Source organism: Mustelus asterias, chromosome 4 (assembly GCF_964213995.1).
Source record: "Mustelus asterias chromosome 4, sMusAst1.hap1.1, whole genome shotgun sequence".
In the NCBI taxonomy this organism is placed as follows: Eukaryota; Metazoa; Chordata; class Chondrichthyes; order Carcharhiniformes; family Triakidae; genus Mustelus; species Mustelus asterias.
In genome coordinates, this window is record NC_135804.1 from 81,867,430 (window position 1) to 81,887,514 (window position 20,085).

Sequence of the window (20,085 nt, forward strand, 5' to 3'; positions counted from 1 at the left end):
TGACAAAGGCTACCCACTCAGAAGGTGGCTGATGATGCCAGTGCGGAGGCCACAAAACTAGTGGAGACTCAATACAACGAGGCTCACATTTCAACATGCGTGCTAGTCAAGCACGCGATTGGTCTACTGAAGATGTGGTTCAGGTGCCTGGACCAATCGGGTGGCATGAACAGGTCGGGGGGTGCCCTAATGTATAGCCCCCAGAGGGTCTCCTGCATCATTGTGGTCTGCTGTGCTCTCCACAAATTGGTGCTGCAAAGGGGAGACAACCTGGACCTGGAGAAGATGGAGGAATGCCACATCTCCTCGGAATAGGAGGATGTCGAGGAGGGTGGCAAGGGTGACCACACAGAGGAGGAGGTGGAAGAAGCCTGGGCAATGGATAGGGTTCGAATGGCCACCAGTGCACTAGGGATGGCCTCACTCCGTCTCACTTTGTGGACGTGCAGGACTAGGGAGTGACGAGATTTCCCACCATGGGAACTAACATTTAACCAGTATTGTGGTGCCAGCAGAATGCTCCCATGCTGTTGCCAGGTGTCATGGGCAGGGCTATTGGCCAGACTCTGCAGGAGAATGATGATGACTTGTATTGAGGACAGAGCGATGCTTCTCTCATCCTCAGCAATGTGTCTGACTCCTGCCTGACAGAGAGCTTAACGCGTCTTGCCATCGAATGGGCTTATCATAGGGCTCAGAAACATGGGATGCGGAGTGTCAGCGGAGTGTTCACATCCATCTTACAGCCAAGGTGGGCAGCCTGGCAGCACCTCAGCAGCCCTTGGTCTTGTAATCACTGGAGAACTCTGTGAGATATGAGAGTGGTATGCTTTGGTGTCGGGGGGGGGGGGGGGGGGGGGAGGGGGGAGCGGTTCCATGTATGGGGTTGGGGTTGGGCTCTGGGTAGGGGGTGAGGGGCCAATCCTGCTTTTGGACAGCATGGATGTTTGACTGCTGCCCTCCTCGGTGTCTGGGATGACAGTGAATCACTCACAGGGAGTGGGGGGGGTCCTTCAGGTTCCCTGGGGCTCCTGTGCTCATACATGGGATGGAGGGGCAGTTGAAGTGAGATGCAGCGCCGCTGTCCTCTGGCACTGACACTCTTGGATTCCCACCAGTGTCAGCACAATGCAGCTGAAGCCCTCAGACATGGAGGTCATGAGCTGAACCATGGTGCGGACATCTCCTGCCATAGCGTGCATATCTTGCACCAAGTTCTCCACTGCGGACACCACCTCACAGTGTTGGCCTCTTTGTGCTCAAGTGACAGCACCATCTCCTCAAAGAGAAGGCAGTGGGCATCTTGCCTTCTATTTGAGGAGTGATGCATTATAAATGCGAAGTGATGCATTTTGGTAGAAATGATGTAGGGAGGAGCTATACGATAAATGGCAGAACCATAAAGGGTGTAGATACGCAGAGGGACCTGGGTGTGCAAGTCCACAGATCCTTGAAGGTGACGTCACAGGTGGAGAAGGTGGTGAAGAAGGCATCTGGCATGCTTGCCTTTATAGGACGGGGCATAGAGTATAAAAGTTGGGGTCTGATGTTGCAGATGTATAGAACGTTGGTTCGGCCGCATTTGGAATACTGCGTCCAGTTCTGGTCGCCACACTACCAGAAGAACGTGGAGGCTTTGGAGAGAGTACAGAGGAGGTTTACCAGGATGTTGCCTGGTATGGAGGGGCTTAGTTATGAGGAGAGATTGGGTAAACTGGGGTTGTTCTCCCTGGAAAGACGGAGGATGAGGGGAGACTTAATAGAGGTGTATAAAATTATGAAAGGCATAGATAGGGTGAACGGTGGGAAGCTTTTCCCCAGGTCGGTGGTGACGTTCACGAGGGGTCATAGGTTCAAGGTGAAGGGGGGGAGGTTTAACACAGATATCAGAAGGACATATTTTACACAGAGGGTGGTGGGGGCCTGGAATGCGCTGCCAGGCAAGGTGGTGGAGGCGGACACACTGGGAACGTTTAAGACTTATCTAGACAGCCATATGAACGGAGTGGGAATGGAGGGATACAAAAGAATGGTCTAGTTTGGACCAGGGAACGGCACGGGCTTGGAGGGCCGAAGGGCCTGTTCCTGTGCTGTATTGTTCTTTGTTCTTCGTTCTTTGTTCCTCTAGTCAGCCTTGCAGTACGAGGAGGAATGCTGTCATCCCTTCCTGATGCCCTTGACCCTGCCTTTGCAGCTCCTTCATTTGTGGGATGATTGGACCCAGATGCACATCATCGGCAAGGGACTCAACATATTTCTGGACTCTGGCATCCCTCAGAGTGCCAATTCCCTGGGATATCCCTGCCTCCACCAGCTGTGGATCTTCAGTTGTGAAGCCCTCATCAGTGAGTGACCCAGAAGCCTGTCTACTTGGTGAATCCACTGAGATATGAGTATCTGTGCTTGTGCTGGGTGTGGGTGACAGCTGCGATGCCTCCTTCAATGGTTGGATTGGAGAGGTCTCTCTTGGAGTAGCTGGAGTTTGGTGGGTCCAGAGGCATGAGGATAATCTGGCCTGTTCCGCTGTTCGGCCTGCAAAAGAAGGGAGATGGCATCAGTGCATTACAGGGGATAAAGGCGGGAACACTGATTACTCGCTGGAGACTTGAGGAATGACAGCATATGTGTTGAAGATCCTCATGTTTCCCTGCTGCCCCCACTTCACCAGCAACACAGACATGATCTTCTGCCTCCCCGGCCAGCTTGAGGGCTCACTCCTCAAAACGCAGGCGGGTTTGGACCTACGCAAGCTAGCTGCACCCATTCATGCCTGTTGTGCTTGAGTTTGTCCTGCAATGAGATATAGAGGAAGAGTGTAGGTGGGAGTGTTGACATTTAAGATGGTGATGAGTTGTGGCAGGCATGGGGCTTGAATGGGAGCTGGAGAGTGAGGAGCATCGCAGCTATTGGGGGAACATAGTGATTGTGGGAAAGAGGAGCAAATCTGAAACCTGGTGTGAGAGAAAGAATTGGGGTGTGAGGGGTGTGCGAGGGAGCCCAGTGAGAGACCGGGGATGGTTCACTTACCCTGGCTGAGCAAAGAAGGTTATTCATCTCCTCCCGACACTGCTGCCCCACCCTCTTCTGGCATGTGCTTGCACTGAATAGGGCTGTGACTGCATCCCAGATGGTGATAGTTACCTTGCTGGAAGGCCATCTCCTGGAGCAGGGGTAGAGTGCGTCCCGCCTCTGCTCCACTCCATTCGGCATAACGGTGAACGCCCCCTCCGAGAAGCACAGTGTAGGCTTCTTGGCTGCCATCTTCTGCAGTCAAGTGCTGAGAAGTTGTTTATATGGAGCTCCGTAGTGCTTGCAGCAATGAATTTGTTGTGGGGTGGGTGAATCAGAGGGAACACACTGCAAGTATGACATGATATTCATGGACATAAAAATTATCACTAATGAGGCATAAGATTCAGTCCTAAAACATGCCAGCACCATCAACGAGAAACACTCCATTTTTTACATTGGAACCAACACTCTGCCAGTCTTTGGTAAGATTTCTCAGTGTCTCAGTGACAAAAGTATTTATTGGTAACTCTTCTGTTAAGCATCTTGGATCATTTGAGTTAAATAATTTATTCCCTATTTATATGATGAATGGTGCTTGTTAATACAATTTGGTGTCAGCAACTGGTCTTTGATGATAACAGACACATGATTACATCTCAGTAAAAGGTTAGAAAACTGTCATGAAATGAATGGGTGGGGGGAAATTGCTGGAATGTTTGGCATTTCATTGTTCAACTTTATTTGTTTTTCAGTATAGTTTTGTAGGGCTTTGATGTGAATGTGCGTCCACGGTACACAATGTGTCTCCAGAAAAAGTGACTAAGGGACAGGTAAAAGTTAATTAGAATAGGTTGGTGATGTGTTTTCCATTGAATGGGTGTCATTTCAGAATAAATGAAATAGGAGCACTTGTAGGCCATTCAGCTCCTCGAGCTTGCTTCACCATTCAATAAGATCATGGCTCATCCAATTGCGGCGATAACTCCACTTTCATGCCTGCACCCCAAACAGTTGCCGCCACCACCCCCCCAACTATCCCCACCATTCCAGCTCCCTGCCATATATCCCTTGACTCCCTTGTCAGTCAAAACTTGTCTAACTCGGCCTTCAATATATTCAATGATCCAGCCTCCATTGATTTTTGGAAGAAAAAATTCCAAGCGTTAATGATCCTCTCGGAGAAGAAATGTCTTCTCATTTCCATCTTAAATGGCAGAACCCTTTTTTAAAATCTGTACCCCCAGTTGTTCATTCTGCCTCATGAGGAAACATCCTCTCAGCAACTACCTATCAGGTCCCCTCAAAATCTCTTTTCAAAAAGTTGAGGCCCAATTTGCTCAACCATTCTTCAGATGACAAAACCCTGATCCCAGGATTAAGCCTAGTGAACCTTCTCCGATCTGCTTCCAAAATAAATATGTCCCTCCTTAAGTAATGTGACCAAAACTGTAGACTATATTAGGTGTGGTCTCACCAATGTAGTTATAGCAAGATGTCTCACATTTACACGCCATCATCCTGGTAACAAAGGCCAACATTTCATTTGCCTTTCTGATTACTTGCTAGACCTGCGTGTTGGCTTTTGTGATTTATGTACAAGGATAACCAGAACCCCCAGTCCTGCAGCATTCTGTCATCACTCTGTATTTAAATAATATTCTACTTTTTAAATTTTTTAAAATTCCCTTTTATTCTTCATGCCAAAACTCACCATCTAGCATTTTCCCACATAATACCCTTGCTGCCAAATTTTTGTCCACTCACTTAATCTGTCTATGTCCCTTTGCAGACACTTGGGGGGGGCAATCTTCACATCGTGCCCCACCGGCGAGCCGGTAAGATCACGCGAGAGCAGAGAAATCAGGTTCACGTCTGATTTCTCACCTCTCGCAATCTTACCAGCACTGGATATCCAGCGAGGTCAACCTTGTGCACATTTCTGCACGGCTGAATAACTTATTTAACGCAAATTTACATATCATTTAAATAAAATTAGAGAACCTGGGACTCAATTGTCCATGCTCAATTGCCTTTGTGGCCTCGCTGAGAGCGGTTCTCTCTGGTTAGAAAAATAGTTGGTCCCCATGAATGGGGACCAGTCGTGATGGCCTCACTGGTAGAACTGGAGGCCATCGAGGCCCCCTGGGCAAGTCAGGGGCAAGGAGGGTGCCCCTTGGGCAGTGCCAGCCTGGCACCCTGGCACTGCCCACTAGGCTCCAGGCAGTACTAAGAGGCGGGGCCTGAGGGGACAAGGCTTTCTGGGGCAGCGCCTATGAGGTGGGGGGGGGCAGCTGGTAAAGGGGGACCACTGTGCATCATGCAGGCGATCGGTGGGGGACCTGCTGTCACTCTGCAGGTGATCAGTGGGTGGGGTTAGAGGGCGCTGCCAATCTGCAGGCAATCGGTGGGGATTGGAGGGTGCCCCACTGCCACTCTGCAATTATAATCAGTGGGGGAGGGTGAGAGCGGTGTGAGTGGTCTGACCAGTAAGGGGGGGGGGGGCAGGGCCAAAGTTCTGGGCAGTGTGGGGCTCGCGATAGATGGTGGGGGCAGGGGCTGGGCCGAGGTTGGCTGCAGCAGAAGAGGCCTGACAGGTCTGTCTGATGGGTCTCTCAGACCCTACAAAAGATAGGAGAGACGATGAATGAATACCTTTCTTCAGTGTTCACCAAGGAGAGGGGCCATGTTTTTGAGGATGAGAGTATGATACAGGCTGATAGGCTGGAGGAGGCAGATGTTCTGAGGGAAGATGTATTAGCAATTTTGAAAAACCTGAAGATCGATAAGTCCCCTGGGCCAGATGAGATATATCCTAGGATTCTTTGGGTGGCAAGGGATGAGATTGCAGAGCCTTTGGCTTTGATCTTTGGGTCCTCACTATCCACGGGGATAGTGCCAGAGGACTGGAGAGTGGCGAATGTTGTTCATCTGTTCAAGAAAGGAAATAGGAATGATCCTGGTAATTATAGGCTGGTTAGTCTTACTTCGGTGGTCGGTAAGTTAATGGAAAAGGTCCTGAGGGATAGGATTTACGACCATTTAGAAAGATGCAGCTTAATCCGGGATAGTCAACATGGATTCGTGAAGGGTAAGTCTTGCCTCACAAATTTGATTGAATTTTTTTGCGGAGGTAACTAAGTGTGTCGATGAAGGTAGAGCAGTTGATGTCATATACATGGATTTTAGTAAGGCGTTTGATAAGGTCCCCTATGATCGGCTCATGAAGAAAGTAAGGAGGTATGGGATAGAGGGAAATTTGGCCGATTGGATAAGTAACTGGCTATTTCATAGAAGTCATGATGTGGAAATGCCGGCATTGGACTGGGGTAAACACAGTAAGAAGTTTAACAACACCAGGTTAAAGTCCAACAGGTTTATTTGGTAGCAAAAGCCACACAAGCTTTCGGAGCTGCAAGCCCCTTCCGCTTGCAGCTCCGAAAGCTTGTGTGGCTTTTGCTACCAAATAAACCTGTTGGACTTTAACCTGGTGTTGTTAAACTTCTTACTGTATTTCATAGAAGACAGAGGGTGGTGGTGGATGGAAAATTTTCAGACTGGAGACCACTTACCAACGGTGTACCACAAGGATCAGTGCTGGGTCCTCTGCTATTTGTGATTTTTATCAATGACTTGGAGGAGGGGGCTGAAGGGTGGATCAGTAAATTTGCGGATGACACCAAGATTGGTGGAGTAGTGGATGAGGTGGAGGGCTGTTGTAGGCTGCAAAGAGACATTGATAGGATGCAGAGCTGGGCTGAAAAATGGCAGATGGAGTTTAACCCTGATAAGTGCAAGGTGATTCATTTTGGTAGGACAAATTTGAATGTGGATTACAGGGTCAAAGGTAGGGTTCTGAGGAATGTGGAGGAACAGAGAGATCTTGGGGTTCATATCCACAGATCTCTGAAGGTTGCCACTCAAGTGAATAGAGCCGTGAAGAAGACCTATCGTGTGTTAGTGTTTATTAACAGGTGGTTTGAGTTTAAGAGCCGTGGGGTTATGCTGCAACTGTGCAGGACCTTGGTGAGACCACATTTGGAATATTGTGTGCAGTTCTGGTCACCTCACTATAAGAAGGATGTGGAAGCACTGGAAAGTGTGCAAAGGTGATTTACCAGGATGCTGCCTGGTTTGGAGGGTAGGTCTTATGAGGGAAGGTTGAGGGAGCTAGGGCTTTTCTCTTTAGAGCGGAGAAGGTTGAGAGGCAACTTAATAGAGGTTTATAAGATGATGAGGAGGATAGATAGGGTGGACGTTCAGAGACTATTTCCTCGGGTGGATGTAGCTATTACTAGGGGGCATAACTATAAGGTTCGTGGTGTAAGTTATAGGAGGGATGTGCCAGGTAGGTTCATTACTCAGAGAGTGGTTGAGGTGTGGAATGGACTGCCTGCTGTGATAGTGGAGTCGGACACTTTAGGAACTTTCAAGCGGTTATTGGATAGGCACATGGAGCACACTAGAATGATAGGGAGTGGGATAGCTTGATCTTGGTTTTGGAAAAGGTTCAGCACAACATCGTGGGCCGAAGGGCCTGTACTGTGCTGTACTGTTCTATGTAAGTCTCTCTCTCAGACCTGTCAGGCCTCTGATGGTTGCCATTGCAAATGTGCAGCCACAGCGCTCTGTGAATGCACAATGGAAAGCTCTGCTGCTACAGCAGGCTGGCTAGCGATTTAAGCCCTGCCTCCTTTCCCTACAGGTGAGGAACAGTTTAGCCCATTTTTTCATGCACTAAGTGCATAAGATTCTGGATTTGAACTTGCCCCAAAAATGAGTGAGAAACTCTCCAGTTTTTTTGGTAAGATCGCCCGCTTGGTATCCCCTTCAAAATTTGCTTTCCTACTTATCTTTGTGTCTTTGGTAAATGTGGCTAAAATGCAGTAAATTCCTTCATGCAAGTCATTAAAATAGAATGTAAATATTTAATGCCCTAGCACCTACCCCTGTGGCACTCCACTAGTTACAGTCAAAATTCCTGAAAATGATCCATTTCTCCTGATTCTTTACTTCTTATGATTTAACCAATCCTCTATCCATGCTAATATATCACACCTTTCACCATGAGCGCTTACCCTACATAGAAACGTTTATGTGGCATCTTACGAAATGCATTTTGGAAATCCAAATACACGACATCTACTGGTTCCTTTTTATTCACCCTGCTTGCGACATCCTCAAAGAACTTTAATAGATTTGTTAAACATAATTTTCCTTTCATAAAGCCATGTGTCTGCCTGATAGTATGATGTTCTTCTACATGTTCTGCTATTGCCACTTTAATAATAGATTCAAGTATTTTCCCAGTGACTGGAGTCAGGCTAACAGGCCTATAAGTTTCTTACTTTCTACTTCCCTCCTTTCTTGAATACTTGTTGTTTTCTAGTCTGTCAGGACTTCTCCAAATCCTAGAGGAGTGTGAAAGACTACAAAAATGCATCCGCCATCTCTGTAGCAACTTCAATTAGAAACGCAGGCCATCAGGTCCAAGGTGTTTGTCAGCCTTAAGTTTCATTAGCTTTCCATTACATTTTCTTTATTAAGTATGCTTGTTTTACATTCCTCCCTCCATTTGATTCTTGATTTTCTACTATCCTTGGGATGATTATTTTGTTTTCCGCCGAGAAGACAGATAGAAAATACTTGTTCAAAACCTCTCGCCATTTTCCATTATTGGTTCCCCTCTAAGTGGCCAATATTTACTTGAGCTATTCATTTCCTTTTCATATACTTGTCAGAGCTTTTATGCTCTTTTTGTGTTTTTGTTACTTTTCTCTCATTCTCCAATGCCTCATTCTTTAATTTTTTAAAGAAGTACTCTTTGCTCGCTTCTAAAGCATTCCCATCTCACCAATTACCTTAGCAGCATTCTATGCCTATTCTTTCAGTTTGATATCACCTTAACTTCCTCATTGTTCCACTGGAGCAAGCTGAGAGGAGGTGATTGGAGGCAGCAGTACTGGTGAGAGATTGATTGAATTATTTATTTATTTAATTAGTCAGCTAGTGTGTGATTTTTTTTGGCCTTTACTTTTGCAGTAGTATTTTTCTTAAGTTTAAAGTGAAAACCGGAAGTGGGCTGCGAAGGAGTCTGGGAAGGGTTTTTTAAGCGTGCAAAGTATAAAAGGTAGGCTGCAGTAAACAGCGGGCAGCGTCGGGAGCGGGCAGCGGAGTGCGAGGGAAGCAGAGTGTGAGCTATAAGGCTTTGGCTCACAGGGCTTCGGAGGACAGGGCGAGCAGGGGTGAGTTTAATCCATTTTTGCTGTTTCTACCTGGTACTGGCAAGGTATCTAGAGGGGATGGGTGTGCAGGCAGTGCTATGTTCCTCTTGCACTCTGTTTGAGGTGAGGGACGACGACAGTGTCCCTGCTGATTACATCTGCGGGAAGTGCACCCATCTGCAGCTCCTCCAAAACCGTATTAGGGAACTGGAGCTGGAGTTGGATGAACTTAGGATCATTAGGGACGCAGAGGTGGCCATAGACAGAAGCTTTAGGAATGCAGTTGCTCCGAGGAATGAAAACAGATGGGTGACGGTGAGAGGGGCTGGGAGGAAACAGTCCGTGCAGGGATCCCCTGTGGTCGTTCCCCTTAGCAACAAGTATTCCACTTTGGATAAGGTTGAGGGGGATGACATACCAGTGGTGAGCAGCAGTGAGAGGATCTCCAGCACTGTGTCCGTCTCTGTGGCTCGGGAGGGTAAGGGACAGAGCAGGAGGGCAATAGTTATTGGGGACTCGTTAGTTAGAGGGATAGATAGGAGGTTCTGTGGCAGCAAAAGAGACTCACGGATGGTATGTTGCCTACCGGATGCCAAGGTCCGTGACGTCTCGGACCGTGTTTTCTGGATTCTGAAGGGGGAGGCGAAACAGTCACAATTCGTGGTACACATTGGTACCAACGACATAGGTAAGAGAAGGGACGGGGATTTAAAGCAGGAATTTCTGGAGCTGGGCTGGAAGCTGAGAGCCAAGACAAAACATGTGGTCATCTCTGGTACGTTGCCGGTGCCACGTGATAGCGAGTTGAGGAACAGGGAGGCAGTGCAGTTAAACATGTGGTTGCAGGGATGGTGTAGGAGGGAGGGTTTCAGATACGTGGATAATTGGAACACGTCCTGGGGAAGGTGGGACCTGTACAAACAGGACGGGGTGCACTTGAACCAGAGGGGCACCAATATCCTAGGAGGGACATTTGTTACGGCTCTTCAGGGGGGTTTAAACTCATTTGTCAGGGGAGTGGGAAAAGGAGTTGTAGTCCAGAAGTCAGTGAGGGTGGTGAGGTATTGGAAAAGGTATCAGGGTCAAGGGTGGGTATCAGTGGACAGGAAGGTGGGTTGAAGTGTGTCTACTTCAATGCAAGGAGCATCCGGAACAAGGTCGATGAACTTGGGGCGTGGATTGGTACTTGGGACTACGATGTTGTGGCCATTACGGAGACGTGGGTAGAACAAGGACAGGAATGGTTGTTGGACGTTCCGGGGTATAGATGTTTCAGTAAGTGTAGGGAAGCTGGTAGAAGAGGCGGAGGAGTGGCATTGTTAATCAAGGATAGTTTAACGGCTGCGGAAAGGCACTTCGAGGGGTATCTGCACACTGAGGTAATATGGGCTGAGGTTAGAAATAGGAAAGGAGCGGTCACGTTGTTAGGAGTTTACTATAGGCCCCCAAATAATAATAGAGATGTGGAGGAAGAAATTGCTAAGCAGATTATGGATATGTGTGGGGTCACAGGGTAGTTGTCATGGGGGACTTTAACTTTCCAAATATTGATTGGAACCTTTGTCGGTCAAATAGTTCGGATGGGGCAGTTTTTGTGCAGTGTGTGCAGGAGGGTTTCCTGACACAATATGTGGATAGGCCGACAAGAGGTGAGGCCACATTGGATTTGATACTGGGAAATGAACCGGGCCAAGTGTTAGATTTGGTTGTGGGAGAGCACTTTGGAGATAGTGACCACAACTCGGTGTCTTTTGTTATTGCAATGGAGAGGGATAGGGCCGTACGGCAGGGCAAGGTTTACAATTGGGGGAGAGGTAATTATGATGCGATTAGGCAAGAATTAGGGGGCATAAGTTGGGAACAGAAACTGTCAGGGAAAGGAACTAATGAATCGTGGAACTTTTTCAAGGAACAAATACTGTGTGTCCTTGATAGGTATGTCCCTGTCAGGCAGGGAGGAAATGGCCGAGTGAGGGAACCATGGTTCACAAAAGAGGTGGAATTTCTTGTGAAAAGGAAGAGGGAAGCTTATGTAGGGATGAGGAAACAAGGTTCAGATGGCTCGATTGAGGGTTACAAGTTAGCAAGGAATGAGCTGAAAAAGGGGCTTAGGAGAGCTAGGAGGGGACATGAGAAGTCCTTGGTGGGTCGGATCAAGGAAAACCCCAAGGCATTTTACTCTTATGTGAGGAATAAAAGAATGACCAGGGTGAGGTTAGGGCCGGTCAAGGACAGTAGTGGGAACTTGTGTATGGAGTCAGTAGAGATAGGCGAGGTGATGAATGAATACTTTTCTTCAGTGTTCACCAAGGAGAGGGGCCATGTTTTTGAGGAAGAGAAGGTGTTACAGGCTAATAGGCTGGAGGAAATAGATGTTCGGAAGGAGGAGGTCCTGGCAGTTTTGAATAAACTGAAGGTCGATAAGTCCCCTGGGCCTGATTAAATGTATCCTAGGATTCTTTGGGAGGCAAGGAATGAGATTGCAGAGCCTTTGGCTTTGATCTTTGGGTCCTCACTGTCCACGGGGATAGTGCCAAAGGACTGGAGAATGGTGAATGCTGTTCCTCTGTTTAAGAAAGGGAATAGAAATGACCCTGGTAATTATAGACCGGTTAGTCTTACTTCGGTGGTTGGTAAATTGATGGAAAAGGACCTTAGGGATGGGATTTACGACCATTTAGAAAGATGCGGATTAATCCGGGATAGTCAGCACGGATTTGTGAAGGGCAAGTCGTGCCTCACAAATTTGATAGAATTTTTTGAGGAGGTAACTCAGTGTGTTGATGAAGGTAGGGCAGTTGATGTCATATACATGGATTATAGTAAGGCGTTTGATAAGTACCCCATGGTCGGCTTATGGTGAAAGTGAGGAGGTGTGGGATAGAGGGAAAGTTGGCTGATTGGATAGGTAACTGGCTGTCTGATCGAAGACAGATAGATGGAAAATCTTCGGATTCGAGGCAGGTTGCTAGCGGAGTGCCACAGGGATCAGTGCTTGGTCCTCTGCTCTTTGTGATTTTTATTAATGACTTAGAGGAGGGGGCTGAAGGGTGGATCAGTAAATTTGCTGATGACACCAAGATTGGTGGAGTAGTGGATGAGGTGGAGGGCTGTTGTAGGCTGCAAAGAGACATAGATAGGATGCAAAGCTGGGCTGAAAAATGGCAAATGGAGTTTAACCCTGATAAATGTGAGGTGATTCATTTTGGTAGGACTAATTTAAATGTGGATTACAGGGTCAAAGGTAGGGTTCTGAAGACTGTGGAGGAACAGTGAAATCTTGGGGTCCATATCCACAGATCTCTAAAGGTTGCCACTCAAGTGGATAGAGCTGTGAAGAAGGCCTATAGTGTGTTAGCTTTTATTAACAGGTGGTTGCAGTTTAAGAGCCGTGGGGTTATGCTGCAACTGTACAGGACCTTGGTGAGACCACATTTGGAATATTGTGTGCAGTTCTGGTCACCTCACTATAAGAAGGATGTGGAAGAGCTGGAAAGAGTGCAGAGGAGATTTACCAGGATGCTGCCTGGTTTGGAGGGTAGGTCTTATGAGGAAAGGCTGTTCTCTCTGGAGCGGAGGAGGCTGAGGGGAGACTTAATAGAGGTTTATAAAATGATGACGGGGATAGATAGAGTGAACGTTCAAAGACTATTTCCTCGGGTGGATGGAGCTATTACAAGGGGGCATAACTATAGGGTTCATGGTGGGAGATATAGGAAGGATATCAGAGGTAGGTTCTTTACGCAGAGAGTGGTTGGGGTGTGGAATGGACTGCCTGCAGTGATCGTGGAGTCAGACACTTTAGGAACATTTAAGCGGTTATTGGATAGGCACATGGAGCACACCAGGATGATAGGGAGTGGGATAGCTTGATCTTGGTTTCAGATAAAGCTCGGCACAACATCGTGGGCTGAAGGGTCTGTTCTGTGCTGTACTGTTCTATGTTCTGTTCTAATGATGCTGCATCCCTTAGATACAGGCTTTCTTCCTCAATAGAATATGGTTGGAATTCTCTGACCTCATCCATGGCTAGGATTCTTCGGTTACCGTGAATGGCGATTTGGCTGAGCGCCAAATTCTCTGTTCTTACTGGCAACAGTAGTGGAGCATGCAAGATTGGAAAATTCTGGTCTATATTTTTGTTGATTGTTATAAAATATCTCCTTAAATATTTGCCACTGCTTCTCCGCCATCTTCTCTTTTAATCTTTTTTTCCATCCCACTGAAACCAACTCTGTCTTTACGCCCTTGTAATTGCCTTTATTGAAGCTTAGGACACTTATCATGGACCCCAATGTTTTCACTCCCAAACTGAAAGTGAATTTCTATCAGGTTGTGATCACTCTTGCATGGAACATCCTTTACTATGAGAAGTTTAATGAATCCTGTCTCATTACACACTACCCAGTTCCAAAATAATTTGTTCCCTGCTCTGTTCCTGGATTTGTTCTTTGAGGAAACTATCCCCATCAAACTCTATGAACTCAGTCTTCAGACTGTCTTTGCCAATTTGATTTGCCCAAGAGACGTGAAGATTAAAATCATCCATGATTTTTGCAGTTCCTCTGTTGAAATCTGATTTTATTTCCTGATGTATATTATGTCCTGCTATGTAATTGCTGCTTAAGGGCCTTTGAACAACTCTCACCAATGATTTATTTCCTTTGCTTTTTCTTAATTCTGCACAAAATTAATTCTACATCTTGATCTTCTGAACCAGGATCATTTCTCACTGATCTCAGTTTTCATTAAGAGAGCTATCCTACCTCTTCTTCTTTTCATCTTTACCTTCTGTAATGGTGATCATGTCATATTCATTTACTTCTATTTGTGCTGTTAATTTACCTACCTTGCACAGAAATTTCTCCCTGCAGAGGGTGATGAATTTCCAGAATTCTTTGCCCCAAAAGGTAGTGGAGGCTGGATTATTAGAAGTATTTAAAGTGGAGGTAGATAAATATTTGATCAATCAAGGAATAGAGGGCTATGGGAAATGGCACAGAAAAGGAGTTAAGGCCGCATAGATCAGCCATGATCATATTGAATGGCGAGGCAGGCTTGAAGGGATTCGTGGCCAACTCCTGCTTCTATTTTTTATGTTCTTATGAATGCTGCAAGGATTCAGTTAAAGAACTTTTTAATTTTTTTTTACTATTTTTGCCCATTCTGACCTTATTTGCTGGTGTACCTTAACTTTGAATGCACTATCCCTTCCTGTCACACTGTGCTGATCATCACACATAACATTATCCTGATCTACTGATTTGTCCTTTCCCTTTAACATTCCGAATCTCCCCTTATATGAACCAATCCCTCACTACCTAGCTAAAAGACTCTTTGCAATCCGAGTTGTACAATTCACCAGGACACTGGTCCTAGCATGGTAACCACGCCAATGGCATAACTCCCCCTTTCTCCAATACTAGTGCTAGTGCCTCATTAATCAAAACCCATTTCTCCACATCAATCTTATTTACCTTATTTGTTTACGGCTCAGCTTATACCTTAGAGATTCTCAACTTTGTGACTCTGCCCTTTAATTTAGCCATAGTGCCTTCACAGTATTTCTTTCTTAGTCCTACCAATATGATTTGTGCTCACATGGGCCATGGTAACTGGAGAATTATCCTCCCCGCTCCCAAGTTCCACTTGAGAACTGAGGTGGTGTCCTTAAGCCTGGCACTGGATAGGCAACCCAATCTTCATTTCTCACTTTCTCAGCTGCAGACAACCAGATCCATCCCCCACCTATACTGCCCCCATGACTACCACTATTTTTCCCTCCCCCAGCTTGTATGATCCCCTGCACCCTGGTGCTGTGGTGAGTTTGCTCATCCTTCCTAAGGTCCCTAACTTTGTCCATGAAACCTGGAGAACATCAAACCTGTTGGACATTTTAAGATCTGACGTTCCTCCAGTACTATCTTCTCCATTTCCATACCTCCTCACTTTCAGTTGCATCCTCCTGTCCCTGACCAGAGCCCAAATTCGAAGTTCTGATCTAGAGGAGTGTGACTGTCTCCTGGGAGAAAATATCCAGGTAACTTTCTCCCTTCTGTAATGCACCACAGTGTCTGAAGCTCATCAACTCTGAATCACAATTCCTCGAACCACAGGCACCTACTGAGATGTGATTGCTGTGTATCAAACTGGTGTCCACCTCTCCAACAGCTACACATCACCAGTCAAGCCATCTTAAATTGTTTTATTTAACAAATTATCATTAAATGATTATCTGTTAGAATGTACACTCCATGGGTAAGAATATACACACATTTTTCCATGTAAAGCATACTGATTATGGGCAGTAAGAGTGCAAATACACTTGGTCCACGGCACCTAGTAAGTTCTCAAACTTGGGCTCTGTCTCAAATTGCACGCAGTCATGAGCTGCTGTCTTCTGGTTGGAGTCGAAACTACACCCTCTGTTCCTTGCTATCTGCCTCCTCCATAATTCTTAACTCCCTCATTTATCAAAAATATCTATGAGTGACTATTTGATTACTGAGATGTAATTCACATTGTCCAGTGTCTTTCACTACCATTACACTACCTAGGAGATTAGAGTTTAAGTATGGACATGGTAGTGCAATTTCTGCAAAAGACATGCAGACAAATTTCTCTTGGTATAATATGAATTGCCATGTGCTGGATAAAACTGCTAGAGAATCTGATTAGAATCAGGGTTTTTTTGTGTTGGATGTTAATGGTCGGTAAAAGTCCAGCAGCAATTATTAAACATTACAGTTTTCCTTTTGACAGAAAATTTCTGCTGCTTGCACATCACCTCCTGATTGGGGTCCACACTTGGAACAACACAGAGGGAAAAGATATAGAAACCAGCCTGATTCTATAGAAGCTCCTAACTGTGTGCAACTTCTGGCCTCTCCTGAGATGTGAAAATTTGAGGGAAAATTTTTGATTTTGTAAACAATAGCCTTGAAAATCCCTCATTGTCTGGTCACATCATGCTAACTACAGTGTATATTCTCTAGAACAGTCAGTAACTCCGCCAGGACCCAGATACAACTTTGTCTGCAGTTTTCTCTGAATTAATTTTGGGCAGAGTGGGGCAGGGTAGAATTTCTGAGTGTCAGAATACCTGCATCATGAAATTTCAGTTGTTCTCCTACCTCAGTCCTGGTGTTAACACAGAGAATTCCAGTCACTGAACATTTTGGACAAGATTTCCTGCTCTCACAGCAACTCCCACTTACAGTACACAGTGTCTGGGTTCTCCTCCCATTAGCCACAGGATATGGGTAAGATTGGCACCGAAGGATCTGACCCACACTGATTTTTATCTCCAAATGCTGACACACTGACTCAAAACATTAACTATCCATGTCTAAAACTGCTGGTTGATGTGTCTGCTGACACAGTTGCTGCCTTTTTGACTGGTCCTAATTCTCGCCAGGAATGGAGTTTCAAAATGAAACATATTATTAAATCTCATCTGATCAATTGTGTTCTACATTCTAGATGACATTTGTACAATTGTGACGTGAATTTTTCTTTCTCATATTATCTATATCTATATTTGAGTAATACTGCACTGTACATGATAGATCTAAAGGGTGTGTTTTGCAGAGGCAGCCTACCATTAGCCTGCCAGAAGATCTTCTGGTTCCGCCCTTGCCAATGAAATTTCCCATTCTATGCACACCCTGCTGCCGGGAAACACATGGCAAGGGTTTGCCATCGGCAGGACCAGAAGATCCCACTCGGCAGAATGGACAGAAAATTCTGGCCAATATACTTTAATCAATTCAACCCAAATTGATCTCAATAGCGGAATTTTCTCATCGCGGGTGGGACAAAAACATGCAAAGGTCCGTTGACCTTGGGCAGGATTCTCCGGCCTTCTCCGGAAAATCCCGCCCCAAAATTGTCATGTGTTCAATTATAGAAATTACCCTAAAAATTAGCAAGACAGTTTAATAGTGTCCATCGCATAATGGTAACTGCCTGTTTTTAATCTCGGAACATAGGAAATTAGGAGCAGATGTTGTCAAGTTCAGCCCTTTGAACCTGCTCTGCCATTCAATCAGATCATGCCTCTCTCTCCCAAGTCTCAAATCCACCTCCGCACCTGTTCTCCACATTCCCTTATCCCTTTTTTATTAGAAATATATCGATCTCCTTCTCGAAACCATTCAATGATTCAGACTCCACCGCGCTATGGAGCAGCAAATTCACAAATTCACCACCCTCTGAAAGAAATAGTTCCTCCTCATCTCAGCTTTAAATATTCTGCCTCTCAACCTATAACTGTGACCTTTTGTTCCAGATTGCCCCATAAGGGGAAACATTTAATCTACATTTACTTTATCAATCCCTTTTAAAATTTTATATACCTTGATCAGATCCTCTCTCATCCTTCTAAACTCCAGAGAGTTTGGGTCCTATTTTACCATTTTAATTCTAAGTGCTGAGCAGACTTGAAACTGGGAGTGTTTCAAATCTGACTTTTAGATGCGTTCTCAGGTGCCCCACTCGCACTCTGTCTGCAAAAATATCAGCAATTCCGAATTGCGCTGCAGAAGCCTGGGGGTGGGGCTTAACACGCCCGAAATCCTGCAGCTCCAATCGGAGCCTCCAACTGCACATGTGCAGAATATAAATGATGGAATGCCACATTGCTCCCAGGCCGGATAATGCCTCCCCCTGGCCCCCACAGACATTGCCCCACCCCCACAATAATACTGACCTCCTTATCCCCCCACCCTTCCCCCCCACCAATCTCAGGCAGAGTAGCAGCAGACCCCCCCTTCCCCCTCACTGATCTCAAGCAGAGAGCTGTCAGACCTACCCACCCCCCCGCCCCCCACACCCCACCGATCTCAAGCAGAGAGCCATCAGACACACCTCCTCCCACTGATCTCAAGCAGAGAGCCACCAGATGCTCAGCACTTACCTCCTCACTAACTGGAGTGCCCGAATCGGACTTTTGTGCAGCATGTCTGTTTCACGCCGGTTCTGGATGGGCGAATGCAAATGCATTTAAATGGCCATCATGCCCATTTCCAGGCGCGGCCCCAATCATGGCCATTTTCGAGCCTTGGTAAAGGGGGAACCAGCGTGGAGGCGGGCGCTGATCGCGCCACTGGCCTCGCACCTGACTTTACCAAGTTTTTGCGCCCGAAAACAGGCACAACTTGATGGTAAAATCAGGCCTTAGAGGCCCAAACTGTTTAATCTCCCCTCATATATCAACCCCTTCATCCCCGGAATCAATCTGATGAAATTCCTCTGAACTGCCTCCAATGCCACCATATCCTTCCTCAAATAAGGAAACCAGAACTAATTTTGTATTTTTGCTTTGTTTGAGTCAGTGACCAGAGACACTGATTTAAAAATGCTTGTCTGTAATACTACACAAGTTGTAGCAATTGGAATAAAGGCAACTGAACAGTTTGCCAAAGATCATTCAAAAATGTTGAGGACTAGACTGTAGTTCAGAAATTCTGCAAAACGTTGCAGTGTGAGGACGAAGTATGAAACTTCAGAAGGAGGAAGTGATTGACATGGCTGAAACTTAATTGAAAATAACTTTATTGAAATGGGCGACTGGGAGAAACAAGATCACAAGAACTTCAAGGAACAAATAAAGCAATTATACAAAACCACCTTGAGTGAACATAAGAAACAACGTTCTTGAAGCATCTAAAAGGGATTTTAACAAGAGAAAAAATGAGCTTTTGATTCACAAAATTACATTTTGACTGTGTTAAATTGAAATGTGAATTTGCCACATGTCAGTTTGGAAAGTGGATTTGAGAGTGGAATTGTGCCTATAAATAACAAAAATGAAAATTGGATTGTAGACTTAAATGAATCATTCTTCTCTGAGTTGAAAACTGGAAACCAAAAGTAAAAGCAACACAAGGCCTGAGTTATGATTGTTTTATTATATACAGATTACGACAATGCTATTACTGTTTTTTTTAAATCTTGGGTTAAAACATTGTAACGATATATGACATGTATAGTTGTGAAACAAGATATGTTTAATTGTTTGATGCAAAAAGTAATTTTGTTAAATATTTGTGATGTTATGTTTGTGTGAAGTAATTGTAACACCAGTCTAAAGAAATATTCACGATTATGAAGATTTCTTTCTTTAAAGGCGAGAAATGTCACGAAAACAAATTTAGTTATAAGTGGTCTATATTTGTATTGTTGAATATTAGAAATAAGGTATAGATTTAAATGGGTTTAATTTAGTGGTCCGTATAAGAAGTGTAAAACTCTAGTTAGATTAATATTAGACAAAGGTGAATGCACGTGTACGACAGCTATTTAAGGACACTAGAGAAATGAAGAGGAGTTCCCGGAAGCCTGAAGGTAAAGGAACCGAGGAAATGGAAACTAAAACAGGATGCTGTTCAATGAGGTTACACAACTGAAAAGGAAACAGCTCGTGAGAAGCCAGAAAGATATCAGAAGTGGATCTAAGGTTTGTGATATTTTATCACAGTTTGTCGACATTCATTGAAATAATTGTGGAGGAATCAGTGGCTAGAATTCAGAGATTGTTTAAAAACATTCACTACAAATCCTGAAAGGACAGTGGGAAAACCTGGAGGTGGATCCTTATTCAAACAGTGGAGAGGAAGCTCAGTTTGAAAAGGTAGTTGGAAAACCTGGGAGGTGTACTCTTGATGAAAATAACTGATGGAAAACATTGTTTGAAAGAAGATCTTAAACTGTGTCTTTTGCAAGTGGAGTTTGTAAACACTCATGTGGCAAACATCTGGGGGAATTAGGAGAAAATATGTGTACGTTTGTGAAGGTAAGAGGGAGTGAATAACTGTTGTGTTATAAATGAGCTGTTCATGTTTAATAAATG

At 45.3% G+C, this 20,085-nt stretch overlaps 1 protein-coding gene across 2 annotated transcripts in view; it reads left to right on the top strand.

Annotated features, from left to right (window-relative positions):
- The window catches only part of LOC144492813 (sodium- and chloride-dependent neutral and basic amino acid transporter B(0+)-like), a 315,961-nt gene extending 299,796 nt beyond the window's left edge, over positions 1 to 16,165 (top strand). For both annotated transcript variants that reach the window (XM_078211282.1, XM_078211283.1), the window contains exon 14: positions 15,996 to 16,165. In XM_078211282.1, coding sequence (XP_078067408.1) covers positions 15,996 to 16,133 — 138 coding nt within the window. In that variant the 3' untranslated portion in view covers positions 16,134 to 16,165. The remainder of the gene's footprint in view (positions 1 to 15,995) is intronic.
- Positions 16,166 to 20,085: the final 3,920 nt, after the last annotated feature.